At 36.1% G+C, this 26,448-nt stretch overlaps 1 protein-coding gene across 8 annotated transcripts in view; it reads left to right on the forward strand.

Annotated features, from left to right (window-relative positions):
* Akap6 (A-kinase anchoring protein 6) overlaps window positions 1-26,448 on the forward strand; it is a 577,020-nt gene that overhangs the window by 305,319 nt on the left and 245,253 nt on the right. For all 8 annotated transcript variants that reach the window (XM_033765130.1, XM_033765126.1, XM_033765127.1 and 5 more), the window contains 2 exons: window positions 3,371-5,098; window positions 26,118-26,240. In XM_033765130.1, the coding sequence (XP_033621021.1) occupies window positions 3,371-5,098; window positions 26,118-26,240 (1,851 nt within the window). The remainder of the gene's footprint in view (window positions 1-3,370; window positions 5,099-26,117; window positions 26,241-26,448) is intronic.

Genomic DNA, 26,448 nt, shown 5'->3' on the forward strand with positions numbered 1-26,448 from the left:
CATTACTATGCTATGTCTCAGGCCTTTCTAATTTTATTTTGAGCCAAGATTTCACTAAGTTGGGCGCTGGCCTCAAACTTTGCAATCTTCCTGCCTCAGGCTCTTCAGTAGCTGGAATTATAACATCTAACTTTTTTTTTTTAATTGAGCACCTGTTATTCAAGGTAGTATCCCTGGTCTTAATGTACTATGACCACCAAAATGGGGACTAAGTATACTTTTAGGGCCATAGTATTCCCTATTTGTCGACAGGCAAGTAGTTGATACTTTCAGGGGTTTGTTAACTCTCAAAAATATATTTTTTTCTACTCATGATTGAAACGCTTTTCTTTAATGCTCTTCTACCATCATATAAGTATTGCAATACAGTAGCTGAAAAAATAATAGAAAATAATGTTGCAAATTTCAGCGAGTTGATAGTGTAAATTGGTCTTATTGTATAGCTTTGGAATTTGCAATTTATAATATTATTTTTATTTATAATGTTATTTATATAAAAGAGTAACTTCTAAATAATGAACAACCAAATTAACAGAATTTTAAAAAATGCAGCCTGCTCTTTAATTAGGAATCTTCCTGTTAGTATCTTAAAATTGTACAAAGTATAACTTTAGTTTGGCTAACTCATTCCTTGGTGTTTTGGGTTTCTGATTTTTTAAAGATTCCAGGTGTGAAGCACAAAAGTATCTTAGTTCCATTTAGATAACTTTTGTTGAGATTGGCAGTTAATACTGATTTCTTTGGCAGAATTTAGCATTAGAGATAACTCCTCTCTTGATGAAAACTTCCTTCTTTCATATACTGTTACTAAAAATAATATAATAATACATTGTAATTTATGAGTGAACATTAATCATTCATCCATGTAACAGATTTGTGTCTTACATATATTGTTTCCTTTAGCCTCTCAACATCTCTAAGATGTGGCTTACCATTTCCTTTTTACAAATGAAGGAAACTACTGGCTTACAGTCACATAGTCAATCAGTGCTAGACTCAGAATTATACTCTTTAATGAAGGCAAAAGAGAGACATTTCAAAATGTCATCATTCATTCTTTTAGTCATTTAACAAATAAGATTTTGATGTTCAGTTTCCATAGATTTGTTCACTAAATGATGCCAGTACCCTGGTCAATCAAACATCTTCTGTGATTTATACTCTCATAGTATTTACACACATTGGGAGGAGCAAATTAATTAGATAGTCACAACAGTATTTATTTACACTGTGATTTGAGCTCATAGGTAAAAAGCATAGATTTGACAGCTTACCATAAAAGATTCTGACTTAGCTAAGGGTCTGGAATCTTGAATAGGTGAAGACCTGAGTTAAGATTGCAGGGAGGAAAGAAGAGTCATATCATTAAAGGCATAGGTGAGGTGCTTTTAAGACAAGAAACAGCATGTGCTAAGGCCTCGAGGCAGGAGGGATTATGTTATATTGTGTGCAGAAACCTAAAGGTAGATACTGTGTTTGGTTGTAGCAGTCGAGGATAAAGTAACATGAGGGGTATTCACACCTGGCCTTCGAAGGGTTTGGATTTTTTAACCTAACAGTAAGAGGAAGCTAGCAAAGAATTTTAAGTAGAGAAGTAATAGCACCAAATTTGCAGTTTTTCAAGATTATTCTGGTTGCAGTATGGAAAACAAATTGGAGGAAGTGATATATCAGTTAAAAATAATATCCTATGATCAAGACTTGGGCTTTGTTCTGACAGCTTTGGTCCAAGATTAGATTAGCCCATGATCATGGTATAATGGGCTTCTTGTATACCTTCTTTTGGCTCAGACTCCTCTTTTTTGTTTTTTTGTTTGTTTTTTGCTACTAGGGATCGAATTCCGAACTCTGGGTCCTTGCGCTTATGAGGCAGGTGGCAGAACCACTGAGCTAAATCTCCAGCCCCAGACTCCTCTTGTTTAAACAAACAAACAAACAAACAATAATAGTACAGACTCCAGAAGGAAGTTGTAAGCATTAAATGAAAAAGTAATGATAAGAATCAGCCATCCCCTTGTATGGATGAGGAAACTGGGGCTTATAAATGTTGGAAGAGGCTTCTTATCATATTATTTGGTTTATCTGAGTGTTTTAGAGTAAGGTGAGTAGGAGATAAAAGCAAGGAGAAAACATTCTCAAAACAAAACAAACAAATGAATAAAACCCCATATAAGATCCTGGTAAAGACAGGCTTTTGGATAACCTGGTTGAAAGGGACATGGTCCAGCAACAATATGGGACCTGGCTTCAATCAGCTAACTCCCATTCTTTCTTCAGCAAAATGGAGGTCTGGGGCCATAAACAAATTTATTTTTATATTTCCTTCCTTCATTTCTTAAGTGGCTAGATTAGAGTAGGCTACCTTCAGCCTGGTAAGCATAGTAGTATTCCAGGGGCCTTTTAACCCCATATCATCAATCAAAATTTTCCTGTTTGCTGTGTGATATCAGAAAGTATGTTAGAAGGGTGCAGGTGTAGCTCAGTGATAGAGCCCTTTCTTAGAATGTATAAGGCCCTGAGTTTGATCCCCAGTACTGTGCAAAAAAGAAAAGAAACTATATTTATCAATGGACAAAAACCCTAGTCACAGAATTAATGAGCAAAAAGTTAAATACCTACTTGCAATGCTATATTTTTTTCATCATGGATCTATTTCAAATCAAATCAGCCTACTTAGCATTATAAATAATAGGGAGGTGGACACTTATTTAAATATATACTAGTAGGGGAGTGGAAAGAAGAGATGGGGTAGATGATAAAGTTTTGAAATTTATTAACTTTCTGCAGTTACCTGTGTGTACTTTGAAAGTGTGGGGCCAAACAGAGACTGATCTTGAACTATTTCTGTTACACATTTGCAAATTTAGTGTTGACCTTCCTGTGATTTGTGAATATATATTTGACGTGATTGGCTTAGTAAAATTAATTATTCCACTTAAAATATTTAATGAATGTCTCCAATGATAGGTGCTAAAGTGATTGCAAAAAACAAAAAACAAACAAAAAACAGTCCTTCCTTTAGATTTTACTCTAATATTACTTTTTTTTCAGAAATTTTATTACTTAAGGCTTTACTTCAGGCATATTTATTAAAGGATTAATGCACTTTTTCAACTAGAAAATTAAGATAAGAATGGATATTTTGGGCTTGAGATTGAGTATTTTAATTAAAGCTCTATTTTCCAGGTTAAAGAAAAAACTTTAAATGTTTAAGAATAGCCTAGTGTACATAAAACAAAATGATAATAGATTAATATGCTTCTCTATATATCAAAACAGAAGTGATAATGACCTCTACTGAAACTTCATTTGAACAATGGTTGAGAATAATTGTTGTGTTTACTGATACCACTGCCATTGTCTGTTTCAGGGCCGGCTTGATTCTTTAACAGAAGTGGATGACTCAGGACAGTTAACCATCAAATGCTCACAAAATTACTTGTCTCTAGATTGTGGTATTACTGCATTTGAACTGTCTGACTACAGTCCAAGTGAGGATTTGCTTGGCGGCCTGGATGACATGACCTCTAGCCAGGTCAAAACCAAACCCTTTGACTCTTGGAGCTATAGTGAAATGGAGAAGGAGTTCCCTGAGCTTATCCGAAGTGTTGGGTTACTCACAGTGGCCGCTGACCCCATCCCTTCCACATGCAGTGAAGCAGTCACTGAAGCAGTATCTCAAGTATCTCTCTCAGCAGAGGACAGAGGTGGATGTGAGGAAAACAGTGCTTCTACAGTCGAAGAACAGGCAGGGTTAACATCAGGAATGTCATCTTCGGGGGAAGTTGTGATAAATACTGTTCAGCTCTCTCCTGAGACCATCAAGCAAGAATCCAACTCCTACTCACATCTTGGTACAAAGGATCAACAGCCTGTTTCTTGTGAAAATATAACCCCCAAGCGATCCATCAGAGATTGTTTTAATTATAACGAGGACTCTCCCACACAGCCCACATTACCAAAAAGAGGGCTTTTCCTTAAAGAGGAAACATTTACTAATGCTCTGAGAGGCAATGAGGGCAAGAAGCAGATGGGTGATCTTAATCCTGAGATGAGCAGAAGCACCCCTTCACTGGTAGACCCACCTGACCGATCTAAGCTTTGCCTGGTGTTACAGTCTTCCTATTCTCACAGCCCTTCTGCTGCCAGCCAGTCCTATGAGTGTTTGCACAAGGTGGGGATTGGGAATCTTGAAAACATAATCAAAAGTCACATTAAAGAAATCTCTTCTAGTCTAGGAAGGCTTAATGACTACCGTAAAGAGAAATCGCGACTTAAAAAGTCACACAAGACCTTAGAAGAGGTGCCTCCGTGCCGAACACCTAAACGGGGAACTGAAAACATGAAGAGCTCAGTAGTGTCAAACGGGATGCCTTCTTGTACTTCCAAGGACACAGAGGGGCTAGAAACAGATTCTACTTCCACTTCCTCGGTTGAGCCCGGCAAATTGCCAGTGCAGTCAGAAATATCCAGTTCGCCACCTTTTACTCAAAGCAGTGAATGCTCTATTGACTCAGACAACATCGTGTCTCCAATACCTCTTCTTGCAAAACACAAAAGCAAAAAGGGTCACTCTTCATCTCCAAGTCACATCACCAAGAATGGCCAGGTTGTGGAGGCCTGGTATGGCTCTGATGAATACTTGGCACTGCCCTCTCACCTTAAGAAGACAGAAGTGTTAGCTTTGAAATTGGAAAATCTAACAAAGCTTCTGCCTCAGAAACCCAGAGGAGAAACTATTCAGAATATTGATGACTGGGAACTATCTGAAATGAATTCAGATTCTGAGATCTATCCAGTGTACCACATCAAGAAAAAGCACACAAGGTTAGGCAGAGTATCTCCAAGCTCTTCCAGTGACATAGCCTCTTCCCTTGGGGAGAGCATTGAATCTGGGCCTGTGAGTGACATTCTTTCTGATGAGGAATTGTGTATGCCTCACTCTGCCATGAAAAAATACTTGGATGAGAAATCAGGGAGAGTTTCATCCTCTGAGAAAAGTGCAAGTCATTCTGCTGCAAAATCAGCTTTAATTCAGAAATTAATGCAAGATATTCAACACCAAGAAAATTTTGAAGCCATATGGGAAAAAATAGAGGTAAGGTGATCATAACCTGAATGGTAAGGTGGTCTTACTTGATTTTTGGAAGTAATCCTGGGATAAGGTCAACTCGTCTTCATCCATTGTCAAATGTGTTACTCTTTTTTATAAACCTAACTGACTCCCTAAAGAAAGAAATGAAAAAAGAGCTGGGGATTTAGCTCAGTAGCACCAAGCCTGACTCATAAGCACAAGGCCCTGAGTTTGATCCTCATTAGGAAGGGGGAAAAAAAGAGAAAGAAATGAAAGAGCACATTTGTAGGGAAGGTGGGACGGGTAGGGGAAGGGTAAAAAGGGAAAAGAAAAAAATGTGAGATAATGAAAAGATAGAAATAAAGTGGTTGTAGATGGGGAGGGGAGGAGGGGGTGAAGGGAGGGCAGGGACAAGGGGAAAAAATGAGAATCAAGACTTGTCACGTACAAGATCCCAACAATGAATGTAACTGTACTGTATCCCTAAAATGTACCAATAAACTCAAAGCTGAAAAAAAATGAAAGAGCACAGTTATCACTGCATTGTGATATGTGCATCACTAGGAACTGCCCTTTTTAATTCATTAGTTTGGGGAGTTCCCTGCCTAGTGTAGAATTCTCTGTTGATACTCTTTAAACTTATTAGAGATCCCAGTGTGGTGGATGCCCTAGATGTAACACAAATTAAAATAGAACAATAGCCATGCACACACAATTCCTCAGGAACATATGAGTGGAACATTCCTATTGCCTTCAGTGCTTTCTGAACCATTTGTTCTGACCTCATAGTGACTTTTACATCTCTAGTAACTTCCTGTTGAAATACACGAGACATTTTTAATTTATTGGGAATCTTTTGTTTTTTCTTTCTTTCCTTTGGTAGATGTCTTACTTATAACAGTGCTATCTTTATGTACTATATAGCACCCACGGGTTTTGGGATAGGAAACTGACATTTTGGCTAAATATTGACTTTCAGTGAGTTGTTAGATGTGATGAACTCTTTGGGGATAGACATGAAAATTCTCAGTTTTGAGCTCCATACTTTTAAGAAACAACATGACCAAAATGAGTAAATCTCAAACAGTGATAATAGTTATTTTTTCCAGAATTCTATTTGAAATAGACCCAGTTAATTCAATTGTTAAGTTTTTTATTCAATGATGTATAAATGATCATGCCTTGTATCATTTCTATAGTACTTTACTATGTGTAAAGCTCTTCCAGATGTGTCCCCCCCCCCAGATTTATTTTTAAACTTGATCTTCAAAGCTGTTATGTGCAGAGGGCAGGTCATGTCTTTCTTTTTATTGATAGAAACAGAGGTTTACTAAGTGTAGGTTATTTTTCCCAAGCTAAAATAGTTGGCAGGCAGATAGAGGGACTGACAGAGAGACCCTTTTGCCTGGAAAGCTGAAAAACCCGTCTTTTGTTTCTTAGTTCAATTCTGTTCTGTTGCATCATGTTGCTTCCCTGAAAGAGGCTGGAGTATCTCCTGCACTGGGAAACCATAAGAGCAAGGAAAAACAAAGTGTTCAGGAAGCATCCAGATTTGATAGAGAACATAGGTGTAAACCCTGTGGATTCCCATTTGTTACACCTACTCATTGCTAAGCACTATCTTAAGACCAGCATTATGCTGAGAACAGATGAAATTATAGTATGGACAGAATGTGAAAGTGTAGTATACAATGGTATGAACAGAATAACCAAGAGGAAGAAAATGTGGGTTCATAAAAAAGAGGGAAAAGTTAAGTATAAAATAACAATATTATTAATAATCAACATATATCAAGTATTTATGTACCCAATGGTCACAACAATGCTGGTGTTATCCCTATTTCATGGATAAGGAAACAGAAAGACCAAGCAGTCTTCAGCCCATTCTGATGAAATGCTCCCATACCTTTCCATAGAAGTGATCAATATGTACTATTTGTAAATAGTGTAGTCTTGCTACCAGTGCATTCAGAGGTCCTAGGTGGGCTGGTCTAATTTTCTCTTTGAACTTAATTCCTGCTGTTCTTCCCCATGCCTATTTCCCTCCATTCCCATTGGGTTCTTTGTTGTTCTTAGAAAGTACTGGGCATGCTCCGGCCTTTAGGACCTTTAGTCAGTTTCCGTGCCTGCATTTTTCTTCATCAGAAGCCCTATTTTTTAAAATTCCTTTACCTCTTTTAAAGTTTTGTGCTCAAAAATTACTTTCTCAGAGAAACCTATCCTGACCTGATCATCTTTTGAAAGATAAAAATGTGACCTTTTTCTTTTTTACAGTTTTTAATCACATTCTATTATTCTATATAACTTTCATATATAGTGTGTTTTTAATTTTAGTCCATCCCCCTCTGCTAGAATAGGAGCTAAGGGAAAATCTATTTATCTGTTTAGTCTGCTAATGAATCTCATATACTATAATTGTACTTGGTACATAGTAAGTGCTCAGTAAATACTGTTCAATAAATAAACAAACTTCCATTTCAGAATGGAACAATCCCAGTTCAGAGACATGAAGTCACTTTTTTTCCTATGCAGCACAGCTCGTAAGTTACAGAGCCAGGCTTTAAGCTTCCAAATACTTTATTCTTCCCACTATATAAAGACTTGAGAATAAATGAATTCCCTAAGAGAATAAGGCTATATAGAGAAAAGAAGTGGGACAATGACTGAGAATCAAATTGCATCCCAGGACAAAACAAGAAGGAACAAAATAAGAAGAGGCCCATTTCTGGGGATCAAGAAGAGACAGAGTGTACCAAATGCCCAACATGCACGACTTGAAGGGGAAGAGGTTTATGTGGCTCACAGTTTGACATGCTTCAGTCCACAGTCAGCTGGCTCCAAGGAAGAAGTGCGTGGTAGAGGATAACTTCTTAGTTTATTGTAGCCAGAAAGCAAAGCAGGGGAACAGCGCCAGAAAGAATAGGGCTGGACCAGTATAGTCCCCATGGTCACAGCCTCATGAGCCACCCAGACACCCAGAAATGTGCTTTACCAATCTTGTAGAGATCTCTTCACCCAGTCAGGTTGACAATCATAATTAATGGTCACAGGGAGGATACTCCAATATTAGGTAGATGGAAAGAGAAAGTGACATTTAATAAGTGGTTATTGCACATATACAAAAAACATTTATTAAGCAGTATGTATAAAACTAGGAAATAAGTTGCAATGTTTCCTTCACAAATAAATGAAAATGCTTTTTTAAACTCTGATTTTCCAAGGGATGGTCCTTTTACTTCCATCTCTGTAACAGTTAAAGGGACTCTTTGTTTAAGTTTGGCTGATTTACCTAGAACCTTCTCTCTACATAAGTTAATTGAATGACTCAGGTCTAAGTACTCACTGCCACCATGGGAGCTTCCTGAGGCATAAAATTAAATGTGAAAAAAGTGAGTCAAGCCATTGAACTAGAATAATTTGTTCTGATATTTTCAAGAAACAGAATAAAAGCAGTGTGGAAAAAGAAAGTAATGACATATCTGGAATGGATAGAAACAGAATGGTGAAAAATTAATGGCATGATATCTAGACATGTGTGATATTAGTAACAGAGGTTAGCAAACTATAGCCAACCACTGGCCTAATCTAGCCTAGTGTCTGTGTTTTAAAATAATGTTTTATTGGGCCAGGGATTTAGCTCAGTGGTACCACCGCCTGCCTCTCAAGTACAAGGTCCTGAGCTCAATCCCTGGTACAAAAAAAGGACACAAAATAATGCTTTATTGGAACATAGCCACGCTCATTTTCTATGGATGATTTTGTCCTACAAAGACAGACTTGAGTAGTTCTTACAGGAACTGTGGGGCGCTCAATGACTAAAATATTTCCTGTCTGGCTCTTTACAGAGCAAAATTCAATAATTCCTGTTGTTGATTAAGGAAGAAAGAAGGAAAGTAATTTCTGATTTCTGCTAGTATGTAGCAGGTTTTGAAATAAACTTTCATTTAATTTATATAAAACCCTGTGGGAAATCTGTTATCAGTCCTATTTTACAGATGAAGAATCTAAGGGTTGAACACAAATGACTTACCCAGGGTCATATAGCTGGTAAGTGTTAAGGACTGGGATTCTAACTGAGATGCCAAAGGTGACTTGCTTTTTTTTTTTTTTTTGAGATATATTCATATGCCAGAGAATATAGACAGTAATCATATGTGTGGCTAAAATCTATTTACAGAGCCCCCAAACTACTGCTAGCTTAGTAATTGAACAGCATAGCTTCTTCTTTGTGACTTAAATAAAAGTAGGTCTGTGTCCAAAACAGGAAATCATTGATGCCAGGTTTAACAGTTATATGATTCCCAGGATGTATAGCAGAATGCAGTGCTAGGTGGTGCCACCTCAGTGAGGCATTTCATAAGATCAGCCCTTTGAGATGTAGAGAAAGATCCACTTCTCACATCGGAGGCTTCCTGCTCAAACTCAATTTTCAAAACTTGTCTTAGAAACATGACTGCGTTAGGGTGGAATCAGTGAAACAGAATTGATGGATGCATGACATAGCTGAGCTCATTTCTCCAGAGATATAAATGTCTTCAAATGCCAGATTCTAGCATCTCAACTATAGTTCAGTGACTCAGTTGTTGAATTTTGTCCTAGAGACATCTATAACCCAATTTTAACTTGGTTGCTGCCAGCTGGGGATGTCATTGCACATAAGTTATTTTGGATTCAGTGCAGCAGATACTTAGCAGAGTGCTTGCTGCTTGTCAGAAGATGAAGCTGACAAGTGATCAGTCCACTCTTATGTGAATGCTGAAGGGTTTGTCTGGAACAAACTTGGAACTGATTTCTTACATGTATTTTTGCACAGTAAAATGAGTCTAGACAGGATGTATTCTATCTTTCAGCCTTCATCTAGTTGTACATTGACACATCAATACCACCACCCTGAGAGTGGAAGTTATATCAAAATTGTGTTTTTCCAAGTTTTGTTTTTTCTTTTCCCTTCCTTTTTTCAATTATTGTAGTTAAAAAAATGTGTAACATACAATTTACTATCTTCAGCATTTTAGAGTACAGTTTACTAGTGTTAAACATACTCATATTGTTGTGAAATCACATATCCGGAGCTTTTTATCTTGCAAATCTGAAACTCTATACAACTCTAAGCAACAGTTCTCTTCCTCTCCAGCCTCTTGAACTACCATTCTGCTTTTATCTCTGTGATTTTGATCATTCTAAATACCTCATTTATGTGGAAACACTCAGTGTTTATCATTTTGTGACTGGCTCATTTCACTTAGCGTAATGTCTTCAAGTTTCATCCTTATTGTGGTATGTGACAGAATTTATTTCCTTTTTAATGCCTAAGAGTACTCCATTATATGTATGTACTACGTTTGTTTACCATTTTCCTATTCATCTGCTGATAGACATTTGCTTGTGTTCTTTAATGAACAAAAGCTTTTAAATTTAATGTACTCCCATTTGTCTATTTTTGTTTTTGTTGTCTGTGCTTTTAGTGCCATTTCAAGAAATTATTGACAAATTCAACATTACAAACTCCCCCACTTTATTCTAAGAGTTTTTATAGTTTTGAGTCTTTGTGTTCTTTTTAATTTTGTCTCCATTTTGGCTATGGCTACCTCTTATCTTTTAAGGATATCACCCTAGGATTTCTTGTAGGATAGGACATAGCTTCAAGGCTAGAGCTAAGTCATCTTATGGGATTTGTCTCTAAAAAATACTGGGGTCACAAATTTTTAAAGTCCATCTGGACATTGTTTATTCGATTTGAGAAATCCCATTTGAAACACAGTTATGTATTTCTTTATTCGCCCTATTAGTAATTTATAATCAAGGTTTTGCTGTATTAGTTCTTTGCCTTGACATTTCTGTAATACCAAGTATTCCTCATGTTAGTGGAGTGGAAGTTTGTTTTGGGGAATTGATAATAATTTCTTAGGAGCATCAGTCAGGAAGCATTATGAAGTGATTCTGCTTTTCTTCACTGGTATTGCATTTTTCAGTGCCATCCTCATGTTGACTTCGGTCCTTCAAAGTTGTTAGTCTTCTTGTCTCTGTGTTCTCTCTTCTTTACATCTTCTATTCCATTCCTTTTTCTTTATACTTTTTCTCTGTATCGTCTTTTCTTTTGCTGGCCCCTATTTTCTTGGAGAGTATCTTTTTTTTGTTTGTTTGTTTTGCCTCTACTGTTCTAGAAATTATCAGATTCCTAATATGAAAGCAATATGAGTTGGCTCCTCATCACTGCTCAAGCTTGCACCCTCGATCTTCACAGTGCATTTGTTAGTGTTAGAAATATCTGTTCAGAAAGTCAAGGAGCTGTTTACATGCAAGGTAAAGAACTAGAATGTAATTTAAATATTGAGGAAAAAGCGAGATTCTTGAGAAATTGGGGACACAACTTTGTAATTAAAATCAGGTGATTCAAGAGTCCTAAAGGATCATAGATTGAACATGAGTTGATAGTTTAGATGATTATTCAAGAAGGGGTATGATGGTGCAATACTATAAGATCTCTACTCTTTTATTTTTATTGTGCATGATATGAAATTTTGTTTGGACTTAAAACAATTTTGGACTTAAAACTTGAAGAAGATGTAGCACCATATTTCAAAGCTCTGTTCTTATTATATAATACAATATTTAATAACTGCCAAGTGGAAAGTCATATGGAAAAACAGAATAAAGGAAACAAATACAGCTAGACAAAGCCTTGCAAAAGAAGGAATAGTTGATCTGGGCCTTGAGTGGTGAGTAGAATTTAAATAGTAGTGATGAAGAATGATAGAATTTTTTGAATAGATGAAGATTGAGAACAAGAATATTCAAGGTATGTATGGGAAATAGCAAAGAAAGATTCTTGGTGTTTTGCAATATAGGCTAAGATGGCATAAACAAAAAGATTCCCAAAATACAATCAGGTAGAAGTCTCTGTCTCTCTCACTTAGAAAGAGTCAAACAGTCCAGGGAAGACAGAAGTCATCTAGAGATCCATTTTCTTGTCTTTGCCACTCTCTAATACCATGTCTATATTACAACTCACAAGAAGAGGGAAGTGGAGAGTAGTTAGCGTTCTTCTTAGGGGGATGACGTAGAAGATTCTCACCTAACTGCAAAGGAGTTTTGGAAATGAGCCTCAGGCTATAAATATTAGGAGAAAAATGTCTCTTTAACTGCTGATTAGACTAAAGTTTATTTACAATAAAGGAGAATATAGAATTGTAATATAATCAGAATATGGGAGACTTTGATTCCAAGTGTTTGTGCAAGAAAGCCACAAAGCAATTACAGTGGTACCTTCATTCAGAAATTTAATTCTTTCTGTGATTCCGGTTGCAAACCAAATTGAATGAGAACCAAGTCAAATTTTCCCATAAGGTAGCCATTGAATTTGATTCAGTCTTCATCCAATTTGCTTTGCTACCAGAATCATGGAAATAATTAAGTTTGTGAGCCAAGCTTCCACTGTGTCTGTCTAACGAATCCACCAATAAATCAGTGTGTGTGAGAATGAGTGAGTTGAACTTTATTCTCTAGACCAGGGTTACAAACTAAAGTGACTCTAAGAGGCCAAGCAAATGATAAAAATGAGTCACACAGCCACTGTAAATGGGGAATGTTGGATAGAATCAACTGCAGGGCACATAACAGATCTGAAAGGCAGCCACTACTCAGTTTCAGATGATAGTTGCATGGAAATGTGGGCCTTCTGTGGCCCGTCTTACAGTTTTTAAAAAGGAAGCAGGAAATCTATGACATCCCTCAATTTTTAAACACTGGGTCTGAACAATTTTTAAACAGACCAGACAGAACACAACCATGAGATAGATTTGGCCTTCAAACCACTAATTTACAATTTTGATGGGAAATGATTGAAAACTTTTGGCCCACAGAGTTGTTAGTTTAGGGTTAATCTGGCTGTGGTATGCTGGATACACTTTTAAGCACAGTGATTTGCAATTGTGGCAATACATTATAATCACTGGAGAGCTTTGCAAAACTACCAACATCTTGCTCCACCCCCAAAGCAATAATGAAAATCTCAGGGGTTGGCATATTTAAAAACTCTTCAAGGGATTGCAGTGTGCAGTCAAGGTTGAAAGGTAGCCCTCTAAGGCTAATTTCAAAGGATATTACAGTAACCTGGACATGTGGTAAAGGGGTCTGAATTGTAGTTTTAGAAGCAGACTGAAGAAAGGAAGAAGTGGAAGATGTTGTAAAGGACAAATTAATGAAAAGTTTGTGTTTTAAATTGAGAAAGTTAAGGAAGAGAGAAATCTAAAGAATTAAGATTTCAAGCTGAAATTTGCTGGCTGAGAGATGTAAGAGTTTAACAAATTGTTTCAAGGGGCATGTGAAGTGAAGATACACTGTAGATGAATGGAGGAAAGGTAAATGTTACATTATATGCAAACGCTGTGGCCCAAATCTAAATTGAGAATTCTAAATCAGCATAACATTTTTTAAAATGAGGCTACAAAATTATTTTTAAGGGCAGTGAAAAACTTTTTGTGTATATTTTATTTGTTGCAATGTCATCATGAATGAACATTTGCTAATAGCTTTGTTGAGCATGTAAAGTTGATTTTGGCCAAGAACTACAGGGATCCGAAGCAACTTCCGTCCTGGTGGATACAATAAGAATCTTTCAATCCAGTTTGGTGTCTGCAAAGCTTTTATCAGCTATGATTTAGCACCACCGTGAGGCTGCATCCAGTCACTACATCTGGTCAGTAGCCTCTGAAATACCCAGGGAAAATAATATGCCCTTTTGTTTACAGTTTTAAAAAATCAAGTTCTTTGTGATTTCCTTGGTATGAAAGGGCTATGGTGTAATGACATCTTGTTGTGCTAATATGATGACTGTGCCTTATTGCATTTGTGAGCAGATATTTCTGCAATGATGAAAACCAAAAGAGTAATAAATTCAGTTTTGTGCAATTTAAAATTCAACTAAGATAATACTTAGGCATTAGTGAATTATTATTTATTCTTAGCCTAAAGTAATGGTTCTGTGTTACTGGGGAGATGTTTTTGAAAGATAACAATTAAAACAAATGAAACCTTGACATTTGTTGTTGTAGAGTGTCAGGCAAGGTGCTAGGGAATGTATTCATTTAATACTTCATCATATTGAATTCTTGAAGCAAATCCCTTCTTGATGCAGATGTATTATGTTCTCACTTTCTCAGTGAGTAAAGAGAGAGGAAAAAAGTTTTTAATTTACTCAAGAATGTAGGAGTTCAGGGCAGGAATTTGGGGCATAAGTCACAACCTTATATTTTAATTATGAAAACTTCAATAAATCGCATGTAGTTTACCATATAAGCCTTGTGGTCTGAAGATGAGATATTGATTATGTTTGTCATTCCATTGTACCAATTATATGAAATTACAAAGAGCAAAATGTTATTGTATATTCAAAGCTGCACACATATTAGTTTTATCATATTTTATCTAGGGAATTATTACCAATTACATTGTAAGGAACTAGGGTAAGAATCTTAATCTACCTCTAAATATCATTGTAAACTTAGCCTTTCAAACTTCAGTTTTTAGCCGGAGATTTAGCTCAGTGGTTCCACTGCCTGCCTCGCAAGTGCAAGGACCTGAGTTTGATCCCTGGTACCAAAAACAAAACAAAACAAAACAAACCCAAAAAACAAAGACAAAAGCAAACTTCAGTTTTTAGAATTAAGCAGCAATAAAGGAATTAAATAATTGACCTAGAAATACTCCTTAGTTCTAAAATTCTATGCAAGACTGAGGAATAATTAAGAGAAGCAGTGATTTTTCTGAAGTTATTCATTGCGATATATCACTTCAACATGGCTAGCTTTGTGTTCCATGGGAATCTGGATGAATTCTGCTTAGAAGCTCCTAATGGTAAGTGAGTGTGAGGCTGCAACAGTAAGAGCCTGGAGGCATGAAGCTATTCATGCTGCATTCCTAGCATTGTAATATGACAGGAACCAGACGCCCTAGAAGAGTCTGGGGCCTGGCTAGTGTTTATAAGATGCCAAGAAACTAAGGCAAATGGTGACAGTAAACATGTGAATAACTGAGTAAAAAATTGTTATGGATTAGTCAGAATTTATGTAAATAAAATCAACTAAATGAAGCAGATTGGAAATCTTGGCATTTGCCATCATGATGCCCGTCAGCACTGTTGGCTTGCATTCTATTCAGACAACATGGCAAGGTCCTGTGGGAAGGTCACTCATTGTGCCAAGACCATGTTTGATACTTTGCTTTTCTTCTGGAGACTGTTCACTATTTGCTTGAGGTGTGTGTGTGTGTGTGTGTGTGTGTGTGTGTGTGTGTGTTTTGACAAGGGCTGGAGAGACAGAGAGGTCAAATCACAATTGGCAACCTAGTACTCTACTTTCTCTTCCTCCCTGAGATCCAGTATAAAGATGACAAGTTTAACAAAAATAGTTTTACTTTGGATTCTTTATTGTCTATGGCATAGAGAAGACCATCTCAACTTCCAAAATAAAGTGTCACTAAAGCTGTTTTCTTTATGTTATCCTCACTTCATCTCAAATTTTATATTGTTTGGGGTGTGCTATTCCAAAGAGATTATTGACTGGGGTCTTATTAATGATACGTAGAACTGATGAAGAATCATACTGTACCCAGTTATTTCTCTGACATACGTTTATACCTAGGGAGTATGGTTGGTATAAATTATAAGAGTAGCCTTGCACAAAGTTCCAAAAAGGTGATTATTCAGAAGAGTACTAGATGGGACATTTTGGCAAAAGAAAAATTACACTCTTTTGGAAGAGATCTCTGGAGCAATGTATATATTAATAGGTAGGGGACTTTGGTTCTGGATGATTGTAAAACATGGTGACTAAGAATATGGGCTCTGGAGATTTGTTACCTAGACTGAGACATAGTTTATGCACTTGTGTTACACTGATAATCTGTGTTAAAGTGAGCAAGTGACTTGACTTGACCTCTCTGTACTCTAATTTCATCCTCTACAAAATAAAATTATAAGGCATATCTATCACATAAAATGGTAAGGATTAAACATGTAAAAATGAGTAAAGAGCTCACAGTAGAATCTGGAATTTAGTAATCACTCAATAAATGTTAGCTCTTGTGGTGTGGGAGGGGGAGAGTCAAAGCTTAGCAGCTCGTGTATATAGATAACTCAGGCCTTTTGGGATCAAATGCCCCCTCTCTGATTTTTTCTTCCACCTTTAGCTATTTTAATCATTATGAAGTCAGCCTTCTACACAATCTCCACTCACAGTGGTTAAAGACACTCCTTCCCTTTCTGGGGACTGGTAATGGTACCCTAGCTTTCTACATCCTCCTCTTCATGAGTCTCCTAGTACCCTTCTTTGGCAGATCGCTTTCTTCTTCAGTACTGGGGATTCAAACCAGGGCTTTTGCAATGAGCTACATCCCAAGCCCCTTTTTATTTTGAGACAGGATGTCAGTAAGTTGCTAAAATTGTCCAGGCTGGGCTTGAACTTGTGATGATCCTTCTGCCTCTGCCTCCCAGAGTTGTGGGATTACAAGCATGTGACACCATGTGCCTGGTGACAGATCATTCTTATATTGTATTAAAGATAATTCTCTAATTGATACAATAATTTTAGTTAATATACTTCTCTGACATCTTACGAAGTTTATGCGAGGGAATTCATGCTGTTATATGTATTTAGACAAATATAAACATCATTCTGACTTATAATACTGTCATACAACAACTTTATAAATATACATACTTATCAATTGTGTTTCTACATATTTATAATATTTATTTATAATTATAATTATATTTATAATATTAAATAATAATAATAATTTCATAGCAATTTTTAGTCAGAGAGAGGGTCATTGCAGTATATTATGTGAAACACTTTGTCCTTTTGGAAAAACTTCTAATAGATTCACTCCTTTGCTTCCAAATTTCATCTGTCACCAGTTATCCTTAGGATGAAGTTCAAAATCCAGAGCAAGTTGTATGTGAGGTCCACAATCCATAGCAAATGCCTAGGACTCGAATTTCTCATTGTTTCCCTATTTGCCTCTGAAACATTAGCCATGCTTGGCTACTTAGCTCAGAATGAGCAGTTCTCTCTTGAGCTTTATTTGTCAAGAATATTCTCTGATCCTGCAAGTCCTCTTTATTCTTTTTCTGAATCAATTAGACTTATCTTCCAGGGATCAGCTTAGTTGTGATGTCCTCCAAGAAGCCCCCTTTGCTGCTGAAACGCTGAATTAAAGACCTTTCCAATGGCTTCTGAACACATGGGATACTCTGTGTCAAAAGTTCTCAGAGTGTGGTCCAGGCACCTCTGTGGGGTTCCCAAGACCACAGGTTAAAACTATTTTCATATCAATGCTAATACATTGTTTTCTTCCTCACTCATTCTATGTACAGTGGAATTTTCCAGAGGCTATGTGACCTAATGTGGTGATAGATTAAATACAGAAGCAGAAATGGGAATCTAGCTGTCCTCTATTAAGACAGTCACAAGATTTACATACAGCTAAATGACATTCTTTTCTCTACTTTGAAAAGTTATTGTTATAATATACTATTTAGCCATTTATGTTTTTAGATTATTGTCATTTAAAATAACATTTTTTAAAATTTCTAAAATGAATATTGATAGATATAACTCAAAGCAAAACTTCCTTGAGCCTTCAATAATTGTTAATAATCTAAAGGAGTATAGTATTAACACTAAAATTTGAGAACTATCGATATAGATTATCTGTTTTTACTGTGCTTGAAATCTTTAAAAATATGGATCTTTGGACCAGGCATTTAACTCAGTGGTTCTGCCACCTGCCTCTTAAGTGTAAGGTCTCAAGTTTGATCTCCAGTACCTAAAAATAAAATTTAAAAAACGAAATAAAAGAATATGAATCACTGATAGATGTCTCCCAAGCTCCCACACAATTTCTAATTCATGGTAAAGTCTTTAAAAATATTTTTGAATAAATGGCCTAATCCATATGTGTATATATTTGTACACACACATGGTATTTAAACAGAAAAGACAAATACTTAACCTCAGCTGGCCTAATACTACTCAATCTAGATAATATACACAATTAATAAACCAATAATACGCTGAAACTTTACGTTATTCTTAAAAACTCTAGTTCTGTCTCCCTTTTTATTTTTATTTTTTTGAACTCTAGAAATCTTGTCTAAGGGACAAGTGTGAAAATATAAAAATAAATAATTGCAGCCTGATGCATGCGTGAGCACGCACCTCTTAAGTTCTTCTGGTTCAACTACCTAGTGGGTTGTGGGTTTTCAGTCAAGTGTATAACTTTTTTGGACCTTATTTTCCTTACTTGTAAAATGGAGAGAAGCTCTGATGTAGATACAGTCTCAGGGCCTTAAAAAGATGGTCTATACTTTTAATCTCCATGGGAATTTATCCCATTTCTGCTTTTCTCTTTTCCTAGAAGATGTATTTAAGTGATACTACTTTCTGTCTTCTTGCCTCTCATGATAGGATACCTGATGGATTATTACCCTTTACTGACTTGCTGCTTTGCAGTTCTTTGGTAGATAAGTAGCTGTATCATTTTCTTGCTCATTCAGTATGATACTCTCTGCACACGGAATTCCAGTTTTTCTAAAAATAACTTTGTTATTACTAAAGAATTATATTATCCCTAAAGAACATTTAGAATATTTAGATAAACAACTCCATATTCACATGTAATCCCTCATATAACTTAGTATTCTACAGACATTCCCATCTAGCCATATGTATTTCTGTTCCAGATAGATTTGATTTGCAAGGAGGTCTTACTAATCAGGAAAGCATTTAGAGCTAATCTAAACATAGGATTATAACATTTTCAGCTTTGCACTTCAGTGTCAAGGAGCCAGCCGTTTTCATTAAAACTTTATGGACATGTTGGGAAATGTTGTTTACTAGAAATGACTGATTAGCCCCCACAGGTGGGGGAAGTCTTCAAGCTGTAGAGAAAAGATATTGGGCAGAGAAAGGAGGAGAAAAATAGAGAAGAGGAAAAAAAAAAAAGAGAGGAGTAGAGAACTAGGGAAGGGAAGAACTAAGAGAACGGGGAAGAGAAGAAAAAAGCAAAAGAGAAACAGTTGCCAAGAAAGAAAGAGAATGGGAAAGAAAAAGCACAACCTGTAGGAAGAATGATGTGAAACGGAGCTGTGATAGAAGCTGAACTGTGTGACTAGATGTAAAGTTCTCACAGGGGCCTGGGAAATAAGAATGGACAACACAGGATGTTACTGTCCTTTGTTTTCCCGCTGTGTGTACCTAATGAGAGCCAGGGACAGGCTACAATGTAGTACTCCAAGCTTGGACTCTGGAACAAAATTACTTAAGTGTGTCATAGTTTTATGATCTTGAATAAATTACATAACTTCTCTATGCCTTGGTTGTTTTATCTGGACAAGGGACATTTATGGCAATTTACTAACTTAATATATTATTATAAGAATAGTTTATAGATAGCATCCAAATATTATGTATTGATATTTATAATACTGGATATATAAAGCATACAATTAAGTCATTAAACTATCATAATCATTAATTTGAAGATATGAGCATACTTGTCGGTGGGACTTGGTAGAATATGTTAGATGATCTGACCTACTTATCCACATTCCCTCTAGGATTGGAAGTGTTTGAGGCAAGATCTTACCTGGAGGAAGTTAACAAAGATTTGTTTCCAGGATATGGTAGAGCATCCCTACCTTTTTTCCCTATAAAATGGAGAGAGTGGAGATTTTATTTCATAGGGTTTGTTTTGAGGATTATATAAGTGCCTAGCACATAGTAGCTACTCAATTAGTATTAATAATAGTTTATTGTTACTTCATTTATACCCAATTCTTTTATTCATATCCATTTTTGTTAGATGTTGATGATGTGAATTCCAATCTTATTTTGCATTTCAATCATTATTAATTCTCTTCTATAAACCCATAGGAAGCGCCTGTACTCAAAGCTTCTAGGTTTGTCAGAGGAAACCCTTTCATGGCATAAGAATGGTACTATTCCATGCTTTTATTTTGCTCTACATTCCATGCATATAGCCTTCTGTCTTTATTCCAGAACAGTATTACCTGGTACGTATTTATATTCTGAAGACATCCCATTCAACCTTTAGAAAAGGAGCTAAATATTTCATAAGGCATTTCAATATTTGAATTTTTTGTGACATCAGATTTCACACTGCCTGAGATCACTGTAATTTTTCTTCAGTGATTGTTCTAAAAGAATAAGTCATCTGTTCTCTTCTGTGTTGGATTTTGTAGGCAGGAAGATGAGTAAGGTGGTAGTATGCAGAGTACTACTTTTAACTCCCCAGTACTTTATCTCGAGCTTCTGGATCTTGATGGCATATTAAATACATATATAGCTAGGTAGTTGGGAAAAGGTAAATTGCCTGTAAGTGCTATTATCCAAAAATATAAATCAGATTTTTTTACATAGGAACTCTATATATCAGAATTATGTACAAAAATGTAAGCTTAAAATCTGTATGTTGGTAGATACACATACAAAATCTCAATGTATAATTTTGCTTCTGAATGGAATTCTAATTTACTAGTTTTCAGAGCCTAAACAAAGGTTTATTGTGACCAAAACTATTGTAATATCCTTTGGATATTACTCCTCAGTAGCCCCACTGCTAATTTAAAAGATTTGCTCCAAAGAATGTTGACAAATTAATAAGTGAGCTTATTCTTAAACTTGTACCTATTGACATAAAAAATATAATCACCCCTAGATGCACTGGTAAAGTCAAGGAATAATGAATCCTCACAGTGTATAGGGCCAGATGCTGCCTCCTCTTCTCTGCCTCCATGATGTGAAGCAGAAGCCGTGGCAGCCTCTCTGAATGCCCGGAGCAGTTGTTACCACCACTTGAGCTGTGGCTGTGTGAGGACTCTTCCCTTCTGTCTCCCCTGCAGCACTGAACACAGTGCTATAGACTTAAGAATAATCAAACATTTTTGAGTGAATGAAATAAGAGATCAAATTAGAACTTAATGATGAGAAATGACTTTTAAAATCATTTATAAAGCTCTTTTACATCAGGACTTATAATACACTTTTTTCTTGTAGTCCTCATGTGACTCCAAGATGTATATTACTATCCCTATGTTATAGATGAAGAAAACTGAAGTTTACAGGCACTAAGCAACCTGGTTAGTTTACCCTTGGAATCAAATTCAGTTTTGTTTGGGTGTAGCAACTATTCTCATATTGAATGACTGTAAGCGTTGTTTTCTTTTTTCTTCTTTTAATATACCTGTCCCTTATCTCAAACATTAATTTTCATTTAAATATTTTTCAATTTCTAATTTCTGCCAGGGACATAGATAAACTGTTAGATCAGCAGGCCTTTCATGATTTCATGTGGTGCCAGTGAGGCTGTGTTAAATTCTGCCATTTCCTGTGCCACCCAGGGTAGTGAGAAGTTCTTAGTATTGGGTGTCACTTTTCTCATCTGTAAAAGGACAGTGGCAACTATACTAATTTCATGGGGGTTTTATGAAACTTAAATGATCTACTTTATATCAAATACTGACAAATTCTAACACATAATAAGTGCTGTATACAAGGGTTACTCATCCTCTAGGCTAGAATTATCTGGATGAGTCCTTTATACTAGAATCCCAAGAAAGACATACGTTGTAATGCTTTAAAATATTCAATAGCACCCAGACATGGGGGTGCAGGCCTATAATACCAGCATTCAGCAGGCTGAGACAGTAATCTCAAACAAAAAGGAAGAAAGGTACGAATGGAAGGAAGGAAAAGAAAGGGAAAGAAAAGGAAGGAAGGAAGAAAAGGAAGAAAAAAGAAAAAAGAAAAAGAAAAGAAAAGGAAGTTCCTAGACTTTTGACTCCATAAGGCAGGTATCAAATCTCCCTTTCCACTCTGACTGCTTCCTGGGCCCCTTATCTGGTGCATGGAAGCCCCTTCTTTTTTATTGTGGTATACAAGGCAGCCTTGCTAGAGGTCAAAGGTAATTATCCCTGTAGTTTATATTTAAACAATAAAGTTTCTTGTGGGAGAGAAAATAATAGGGAAATAAATGAAATAATGAGTATTCTTAATTTATCATGAGAGTGTAGCTATTTGTAAGACTTGTAAATGTTCTCTCTGAATAAAATCTTCCAATGTATGTTAGCTAGCTGAGGGCTGTGGCAACTTAATTTTTACACACCAGTAACAATATATTTAAGTGCTACCTTCACTCTGCTTTTTAGTCTCTAAAAAGATTGATGCTTCAAAAAGTTTAAAAAGTGCTTTTAAAAAGCACTCTGTGATGGAAATTTTAAATACAAATTATTTGAAAGTGAGAGGTGTGCTAGCAACTGGTGATAACAGGGCCAACTGTAGTTCGCTTTTCTTCCAAGTTTGATGACAGATTTCTTCTGGGGACTAAATCCTGGCTTGTCCCCAGTCAAGTGTTTATAGACTCGGAGCCAATATCAAATATGAAGGTGGCAAGGAATCCACACTGAAAGAAGTAATTAAGTAATAGCATAGGTGGGGGCAGCACTAGGGCTTGTGGACTGTGTCACTCTCCATATAGCCCTGGATAGTTTGATAGAGAGACAGAGAGGAAATGGAAGAAGGGGCAGAAAGGGACAAGGGAACTGGTAGTAGAAAATGACAGGAAAGATACTGAACAGATACATTAGTAGATGTTTTGCACAACAAAGACTAGAATGTGGCCTTTCAAAGGTTATAATCCAGCTTGTGTCAGTGAGTTGAATGTGCATAAAATGTGCTTTTTATGTACTGCAGTGGCGGCACTGGATTGTATTATAAAGAAAATATAATTGTTATAACCTTTGACTCTCCAGTACTAGGAATAGTTACAAATTTGGATGCAGACAGAATTCTGATATAGACAGGATAAGTTTTTACAAAATCCAGGAGAGTGTCTTTACTTTTTATTTATTGTAAAACTTTTTTTAATAATTAAAATTACTTGATTTCAGTAGGTCATTGTTTAGATATGCTTTATATTCTGTTAAAATTTTTGCCACAATGATATATATCTCAGTATTCCTAATAATGTCTTGCAGTGTGCTTTACACATAGTAAACACTTAGGAGATACGTATTACGTGAAATAAATGATCTATATTTGTGCTAGAATTTGACTTATTTAAAAATAGATACTTTATTCTATATTTTCTCCATTTTCCTATGTTGTTTTTCATATCCTCCTCATTTTCCTTTATTCACACCACCAAGACTCCCGTGGAGCTTCTGAAAATTATCAACAGGCATTTATTATATGGGTCTAAATGTGAATACTTCTGAACATCTACAGGGTCTATTTACTGCATATTACTTAATTTGTCTTTCTAAGAAAGAGAATCTTGCCAGGTGTGACTAGTCCACACCTGTAATCAAGCTATTCAGGAGGCTGAGGTAGGAGGAAATAAATTCAGCCCAGTGTGGGCAATTTACTGAGTGATTTACTGAGACCCTATCTCAAAAATTAAATAAAAAGGACAGAAGATAGAGAAGTAGCTTGTTGTTAGAGTACTTCTAGGTTCAATATTCATTTACACACACACACACATTGTTAGAGTACTTCTAGGTTCAATATTCATTTACACACACACACACACACAATTTCATGATATAGGAATATTACCCAATATACTGTCCACAGCACAAAGAACATTAATGATACTACACAGATAAGGGTGTGGACACAGGAAGAGAAAAAGCAGGTGACAAAGATTTCAAGAACTGAATGGATTCCAATTTAATTTACTTTGATTCCTCCTTTTATTTTTGAAGCTGTGCACAGGACCAAAAAGGGAAATAAGGTTTTCCTAAGAGAATATAAAGTACTTAGATTTTTTTTTACAACTTTGGAACACTAGATTTGTCAAATTTCTATTGTGATTGATGAGACTTACTGTTGGCAAGAAATGAGTTTGAAAAACATTGGAGAGGATGAGAAATAATTCAGAAGAAATTCAGAAAGAAGCCTTGAAACACCTTCTACTTCCTTAATATTAAACATCTTTGTTTTGTTGTCTAGCTGGACTAGACAGAGATATCATCCAGAAATTTTTATCTAGATCCTATGGTTTTTGCCAAATCTGCATCTCACAAATTTCAGCTAAGTATGTAGTCATGTTTCTGTTAGGATACCTGACACATATTGTTTAATACTCTTTGCCTAAGACTAAAAGTACTATGAAATACTATTTTTTATCTCACAGTGATCAACCACCCAGACTGTGCTTTTCTGATAAACTTCTGTAGAGAATAGACAATATTTCTTTAAGTCCATCTGGTCAGCAAAAGGTCTCTTAATTTTTCTTAAAATTTTCATTATGAGAGTATAAGGAATTAGGACTTGAGTTCTAATAGCTTCTGCCCTTCTCACAAACAATGTACACATCTGAAGGGGCTTATGGTAAATATCAACTCAGATATAATTTTGTAGAATATTCTGATCCCTGGGTAGTCTACCAGGAAAAGGGGTTTGAGGAATGTTATTTTGAAAAGATGCAAGGGTCTATTGGTAATATAATATGGGTAATTTCTGCTTTGAAATAGTCAAGTATTGGATAGGAAATGAATAAAGCACTCAAATTTATTACAAATGCAGGAAAGAATAAAGTAGATTAATTGATAAATATATGACAAAAGGGAAAAATGAATATGTGGCATGGATTGTTAATGCTTAGAAAAATTACAGTATGAAGAAATAAGAAAAAAAAGGTTAATTTGGGTGGTTAAATTTTAGTAGCATCTATGAACACAGGAAACATGGTGCACCGCTGCTTGTGGTGATAGAGCTCCATGAAAACTGACAAGATGCAGAGCCTGTGGGGCACAGTCTGATCTATGCACACAGCTCTCTGCTCTATCCCTTTCACTAGACAGGATGTGTTTCTGAGTCTCATTTTCTACCTTTATCTTTACTATTCTCCTCGATCCCATTTTTCCTTTCCTGATAATTCTTTTGTGGCAAATCAATTGCTTAAATCAAAGTTACAGACTTTAAAAATTATCTATTAGGATGCCTAATAACAAAACCTACCTCTGAGAAGTATGATAAAATGAATTTTCACTTATTCTTACTTTGATCTTAAGATATGGTTGTGCATTAAAACTTTAATCAAAACTAATCAAAATTCAAATCTAAAGGATGGTTTAAATTTAATAGGGAAATAGCGTATCAAGCCCTTTAAGTAAAATTGTGGAACCCTGCCCTTGCTCCTTCTGAACTCCAGGTGGTGCTGTTTACCTAGACGTGGAAAGCAAGAGCCCAGCCCCGTTCTTTCCCTTAGTTTTGTTAGCTGGGCTTTCATTTTTTCAAAATATTTCTCATTTCTACAGATGTGTACTTTTAAATGGCCAATAAAATTTTATAACCACTATTTGAAAAATTGCAAGATTTTTATGATTTCTGCCTTCTAAGCAAGAATATCTCCGTGTCCACATATCCCTAGAGTCAGGCGTTTGCATGTGTTCAATGGCTGCACTCTTCTATCCTTCCTTCCTTCTTAGCACTCAGGCTCAGCCACAGACAGAACTCATCCAGGTGCCTGTCAATACTTAAGGGACTTAAAAATATATTTCTACTTTAGCTAAACTAGAAAGCACATTTCTACTTTAGCTCATTCCATAAGCTTCTGAGCATCTTTACAGAGATGCTTTTATTCCCCCAAAGCCAATGAGTTTTCTCCTAGAAGGTCTGACCTGATTTTTTTTTGACAAGGGGATGTTTGTCAGATGCCAGAAATGTTTCAATACTTTGAGGTCACCTGTGCAGCAACACCCCAATCCACAGTGGGATCCCAATCTATAAGAAAGTGCTCATAGGAAAAAATTGAAAGGATAACTTCCTGCTTGGGCAGATATCAGTACCAAGAATAGTGGAGATTTTCTCATCAGAAACACAACACTAGGATGGGAATACAGTAGTATTGGTTTCATTGTGGGTGAAGTCTGGAATTTTAAAGATTGATTTAAAATATAACCAACTAATATGCCTTTCTTATCCTCTCCCCTCCTTTTCCTTTTTTTCCTCACAAGGGGTTTGTAAACAAGCTGGATGAATTCATTCAGTGGTTAAATGAAGCCATGGAAACCACTGAGAATTGGACTCCCCCCAAAGCAGAGATGGATGGCCTTAAACTGTACCTGGAGACACACTTGGTAAGTATGCAAGATGGAGTTGCACTTGCTATCAGTAACTGGAGGATTTTAATGTGCCGCTTGTCTATGTAAAATATCAATTTTAGTTATCAAAAGTCATTATATGCTAATGAATCCAGGTTTTAATAGGGAAAACTACAAAAGCTCAAAATCTGCAGGCATCTCAAGTAATAGTCTACAACCTAAATTCTCCCTATTTCGAGCTAAT

Source organism: Fukomys damarensis, unplaced genomic scaffold (assembly GCF_012274545.1).
Source record: "Fukomys damarensis isolate Sample0158 unplaced genomic scaffold, DMR_v1.0_HiC HiC_scaffold_17, whole genome shotgun sequence".
Lineage (NCBI taxonomy): Eukaryota > Metazoa > Chordata > Mammalia > Rodentia > Bathyergidae > Fukomys > Fukomys damarensis.